This window comes from Xiphias gladius, chromosome 11 (assembly GCF_016859285.1).
Source record: "Xiphias gladius isolate SHS-SW01 ecotype Sanya breed wild chromosome 11, ASM1685928v1, whole genome shotgun sequence".
NCBI lineage: Eukaryota > Metazoa > Chordata > Actinopteri > Istiophoriformes > Xiphiidae > Xiphias > Xiphias gladius.
In genome coordinates, this window is record NC_053410.1 from 2,575,853 (window position 1) to 2,581,852 (window position 6,000).

Below are 6,000 nucleotides of genomic sequence, written 5' to 3' on the forward strand. Positions count from 1 at the left end.
TTTTTTTGCAGCCTTTGTCGCCTAATTTCAATAGCTCAGCTCAGATTCAGGTAAAAGAACATCTGTTTACAGGTTTGCATATGTTAATATAAATAGTTCAGTTACTGTTGGTAGCCAGGTTAGAGAAATCTTAATGGCTTAAAAATTTAAGGAACTTTTGTGAACATTTGTTCGATTTCTCACTTCTTTAATCGACAAGTTTAAGAAAAGATGGAGCATTTGAGTTTAAGTGTCGGATTAAAATAACATTTGGGATCTTGCTCTGAGATTTTGGTTTAGGCTTCAGATTGAAGTTCGATTAGCGGAAGTTTGGGTAAGAGAGGATTAACATTAAGGATTTAGGACGTAGATGGTTAACATTAATATCAGGACTAGTTTTAATTTAGGGTTATAAGGCTGCCATTGTACTCTGCTCAAAATCAAATTTGGCCAACTCACAAACTGTTTAAATGCTGTCCAATACAGAATTGAGACCTGAGGTCTGTGTGTTTAATGTCCAGACGGAGGAGATTATGAGTCATATCAATCGACTCTCAAGAAAAAGAACAAATAAACAAAAGTTCAGAGGAAGCACCTGCTACAAATGAAGGTCAAGGGCTGTACACGTTCAGTCATGCAAATTTGTGTGTTAGACAAACATCTGCTTGCGTGTTGAGCTTTGAAATTTTCCCTCTTCCTCCTGCAGGCGTGGACCAACATGGTCTTGACTCTCCTGAATCAGGTCCTCCTGCTGTCAGACTCCTCTTTTCTGGCTCTCCTGCCGGCGATCTACCCCTGCCTCAGCCAGCTCTCCTGCCACGTCACCGACGCTCGCGTCCGCCAGGCGCTGCGCGAATGGCTGGGCCGCGTCGGCAGACTCTACGACATCATCCTGTGACACCGCGGTGAAGAAATGCAGGAGCACCCGCTGAAGGGCGCAGGCGGTCGGTCAGTGAGGGACGCGAACACACGAAACACGAATCAGATTGTTGCTCTAGACCTGTTTGACGCCGTCTTGTGACGGTGTCGCTATGTGGCAGGCGTTCACAGGTTTGGTTGCGGTGCAGAGGAGGAGAAACTGTGACGTCACCGCGTCACAGTGCGACAGACTGGTGGATTTGTGATGGGTTTGAGCGAGCAACGAGAAAACGGATCGGTAGCCTCTGACGGTATCGCACGGGTTTGGGGCACTTCTGAAGAACAGGAGGACACCGGCAGACATCACGTGACATTAGGGTAGACGATTTGATTGGCCGATGAAGGTTGTGGTGAGAAGGATGAGGGATTTAGTTGGTTAGTGAAGGATCTGACCGGGAACGGGCCATTTCTGCCTCTTGTTGCTTGGTTGAAGTTAATTTCCACAAACAGAACATGCAAGAGAGGACACAAAAAAATCTCACACACACACACACACACACACACACACACACACACACACACACACACAGCTTTTAAATGCGATTTGCTTATTTTGGCACATTAGTGTCATAGTGTCACAATATAAATGATTATAGCTTCACCCTAATGTAGACACAGACATACTTGGGCAATGAATTATGGATATTGTAGTTCACTCGCATACTTCTGCCTTTTTACATTCGCTGCATTGCTACATTTCTCTGTGCGCTACTGACGGTGAGCTCAGTAACCTGACGACAATGATTTTTTTTTTTTCCCCAACCCTTCTTCTGTCCGTCTGAGATGTTTCTCCTGCTCAGTGTTTTATGGCTCTCATACACTGCTCATTTGCGTTACTGCCCTCTGCCGTCAGCCGGAGTGAGCATCGCGTCACCCTGGTGCACATGTGCGTATAGTCATGTGCTAGTAGAGCAAGAGATGCAAACAAAAGAGACAGAGAAAAGAGTCCAGCTCCTCGAAGCATTGTACCTTCAGCATGTTTGTTTTCTACAACCCGGGCCGTGTTTTCATCCATGTTCTGGCCCCTGCTGGTTGCGATAATGATGGGGACTAACAGTAAGAACTTGGGGGTGAGCTACCAGCTCACTCTCTCTCTCAGCGGATGTGCTGTGTCTCATTCCTGCCCCTCAATGTTTGACAGCTCATCTCACAGAAATGGTGTTCAGAAACAACCGCACCTACAAGCACCACAGACGAGGGCAAAAATCAAACCCCAAGAATCCTGGAGAAGACTAGCGTCAAAAATCAGGTCACTGCTTTTTAAAGTTGTAAATGCAAACCTAAAACGCTGTTACCTCCGTTTCTTCAGAATCACATCCCATCCCAGGGAAGCAGGAGGCTGTTGACGATCTGACTGTACGTGAATGTTCCTCTCTGTCGTGTAATTTCTCTGTCCAGCTTCAGATACTGCGCAGTGTCCTTCACTCATTCAACTACTGAATGTCTTCGCTTATTATTTACTCTTAAATCTTGTTGAATGAGTGTTTAACCAAAATGGGGCAATCAAGTATTTATTTTAACCAAATACCACACATAGTATGTATATTTTGATGTTGCCCTACTGTATATGCTATCCATGTTATTTTTGCTGCTTATGTATGTACATGTATTTGTGTAAATGGTTTCTTGTTTTAAATATTTCACGTGTTATATTGAGCATATTCTATTTTTTGTGAGAGCTGTTTTTCATATTTTCCCGTATGTGTTAATGCCATCTGACAACGTGCCACTCGTCCGTGGCTTGGTGTTTTTTGTTTGCGGTGTTAAAGGGGCCCTGAGATCAGAAGACGGGGCCCACCTCTACCAGCCGCCGTAACAATGGCGGCGTTCCCAACAGAGACCGATGTGTTGGTGTCGAAGCTGTTGCTAGCGGTTAAACGCCGGCAAATGCATCAGGTGGTCACGGCGTCGTCGGTTTAAACCCGTTCACCAGTGCCAGTCACCTAATATCTGCCTTACTCAGCAATCCGCTCACCCAGTACAACTTTTACACATTAGGCACGTGAGCGTGTTATTATCAGTTTCTCTTTTTTGATCCACTGATTCATCTTTTAGTCTGTCAAATGTCAGAAAATGGCGAAAGAGCCCGTCCCGATTCTCCAAAGGGCGATGTCCTCAAATGACCTTCGGCAGTCCAGAACGCAAAGATATTATTATATTTGGCATTTCTGCTTGATAAACGTAAAGATTGTTAGCCCCGGTTACTGTACAGTAAAGTTCTGGTAAGAATAGCAAAACTGACAGTAAATTGTCCATTCTTGCCTTTTTAGTCTCCTTATTTGGAGACCATCAGGCTTATGTGTTGTCTGTCTGTTGGCAGAAATCTGCGGTCGTTAGGTTGTTAGCTCACGTCTCTCCGGAGAACCGTGCCACCGCTCTCACCTCGATGATACTAAAAATACAGCACTGTCAGCGAGTACTTTTAGATCAGAGAGAAACCACGCGTGAGACGCAAGCCGAACTTACCGCCCGCTCTGCCGCTTGTTGCCATGGTTACTCAGCCGGCAGAATGAGCCGAGTCTGGACTGACCTCCATCCCCGCGCGACTGTGCGTTTTAGGGCAGATTATGGCTGAACAAACGACTGAATGAGCGAATGAATGAACGAAAGAAGAGAGCGTCGGACTGATGCTAACTTCACCAGCTCAGACCATATTGAGGGCAAGTTCGGGGGGGGGGGCATCTGAATTGCCTAAGAAGCTTTAGTCTTCTTTTTTCACCCAGTTCATCAACAGCTGAGTTTGTCCCTTTCGTTTGCACTCGTCGCTCTCTCTTCACCTGCTTCCTCTCTTCCTCCGTTGCTTCATTCACTCCTTTGTGCCAGTTCTCTCTCTCTCTGTGTCAACATGCCTCAAAATTGTGGCGCCATTTACCAGACTCAGGTCTGTAATATCAGTGGCCTGCCCCACCTTTGTGTGACACCAGCGCTGATTCTCCAAGCTCTTGCCACCATAGCCACAGATCTACTAAACTAAAACGTCATCATAACAGTCAGACTTCTCTTAATAAAAGTACAGCTTTAGATTTAATTTTATTTGTTTAATGAACAAACCTGTCCCTGTCTGATTGTTTTGGTCTAGAAGGCAGCATTACTCCATTTTCCCTGGGCAAAGGCAAAGAACTCTCCCTGCAAGAAACACAAAGCACTGGGCCCCGACTCGTACAATAATAGAGTAAAGTGGAATTAGTCCTACGTTACTCCTTGGACATTTAATACAGAGCTTTCTTCATGAACATTTAACTTAACATTTGACAAACTCTAACATAATTTTACGAGTGTTTCCTTAACCCACTTAACCCTGCAGACTTGCCAGCACACTGACGACACATCAGGTGACTGACTGTCTGAGAATCTGGGGTTGAAAGACCTCGCCCCAGTTCCCACTTGCAAATCTACCGACTCTTGTCGCGTCGCGTCTATGCACATCTGCTCCCCGGGGAAGAAGTCATTTGCAACTTTTCAGTAAATTACGAACGGCCCTAGAGTGTCTCGCCTCCCGTTCCCATCCCGTCTCTGCTGTCCCCCGGCCCCTCCCAGTGTCCCTGACCCGTCTCCATTTGTCCTTATCCCCCGCTGTTTGAGGGCGAGCAGCGAGTGGACAGATGTTGGTCGGCCATCAGTGTGATCAGCAGCAGCAAAGGGAAGGATTTAGTTGGTGTTAAGTCCGTGACAGCGTTTCCATCTAAAAAAAAGCAGTTGACTAATGTGTCAGTGACCTGCAACGATTCTCCACCGACAGTTTGTGTTGATTTTCTACTTTGCCTGCTTTTCAGTCATTCACTCTGATGATTATCCTGCTTTCAGGCTCTCGGATATTGTCTCTCTGTGTTTCTTACCCCCCAAAGATAAATCGTTTTTCTGCATTTCTGACTTTTACTACTAATGTACGCTTGACGTAGCAGCGCTGAGATTAAGAGAGACTGAATCTTGAATGTAGCGGTTGTGGCGTGCCGAAGATCATCACGACCGCAAACTTCATCCGCGCTCTAAGCAGATTTTATGCACTTGGGCATAACTGGGTCTCCAAAGCCGTCCATTGTCACGTGTTCCACCATCAGAAAGGTTTTTCTGAGAAAATCTTTGTTAGGTTTTGGGATTTTCACTGCTTTCTGATCTGTCAGCCTCGACGGCGTCGTCTGTCATGGTGCTGGGAAACAGTAATCGCAGTTTTCCGATTAGTAAAATCATCTACGGTTTAGTGTCCAGTTGTGATTTTGAGGAATTATTGGGAGTCTGAATAGATTGAAGGGGCTTCGACCTACTATACCTGCTTTGCTAATAGCTCAGGCAGATTATTGGTGTATTTTAAAAAAGGCTTCGAGTGACTCTGCTGGTTGGCTGGCAGGGAGTCTGACCGACTGGCCGCTACGCTGGCTGGATCAATGAATTTCTGGCTGTTTAGTTGGCGGGGAGGCTAAGCGACTGTCTGAGAGCGTTAGGAGTGAGAGCAAAGCAGCTTTGACTACATGTCCCGTTGTCTGGCACTAACAGAGGAAGTGTATACACGACCCAGACATCTGACACAGTTTCTGGGGTGGTAGAGGGTGTCAGAGTTACGCGTAGACCCGGAGGAACCAAATGGTTCTACAGTAGCAGTCAGCCAAAGGGAGATCTCTCCTTCTTCAAATAGGCATATTTAGACTTTAAGGTTATGCGTTAGGGATGTCACTGGATTTTTTAGAATACAAAGTCAGGTTTCAACAGGGTTCAGGGGCCAAGGCGGCGAGGAATTCATGCAGTACAAAAGAGACAGCGTAAACGTGTAGTCCACGTTCACAGAATTTGCTCTTGCCCGGCTTAGTTGTAGTGATGCAACCATTTTTCAAAAGGTAAAACCCCTGAATGTCCCTGCTGCTATGACAAAACAAAACAGGTAGAGCTGCTCAGAAGGCAGGAATAACTTAAGCTGGTGGCCAAGTGCTGATGAGAAGACGGGATTAGTCCTATAATCAAATGTCAGATGTCTGCTGTGTCATTTGAGGCTGTGGGAAATTTGGGCCGTTTGCTCACTTATCCTCTGGAGCAGCTTTCTAAAGCCTGAGAAAATACCTGGGCTGAAAGACCTCGAACTGGGGGAATGTAGTTCGACAGACGGGGACAGTT

The 6,000-nt window shown here is 46.0% G+C and overlaps 1 protein-coding gene across 4 annotated transcripts in view; it reads left to right on the plus strand.

Annotated features, from left to right (window-relative positions):
* The window catches only part of arfgef3 (ARFGEF family member 3), a 49,029-nt gene extending 47,366 nt beyond the window's left edge, over window positions 1-1,663 (plus strand). For all 4 annotated transcript variants that reach the window (XM_040139816.1, XM_040139817.1, XM_040139818.1 and 1 more), the window contains one exon: window positions 686-1,663. In XM_040139816.1, the coding sequence (XP_039995750.1) occupies window positions 686-877 (192 nt within the window). In that variant the 3' untranslated portion in view covers window positions 878-1,663. The remainder of the gene's footprint in view (window positions 1-685) is intronic.
* Window positions 1,664-6,000: the final 4,337 nt, after the last annotated feature.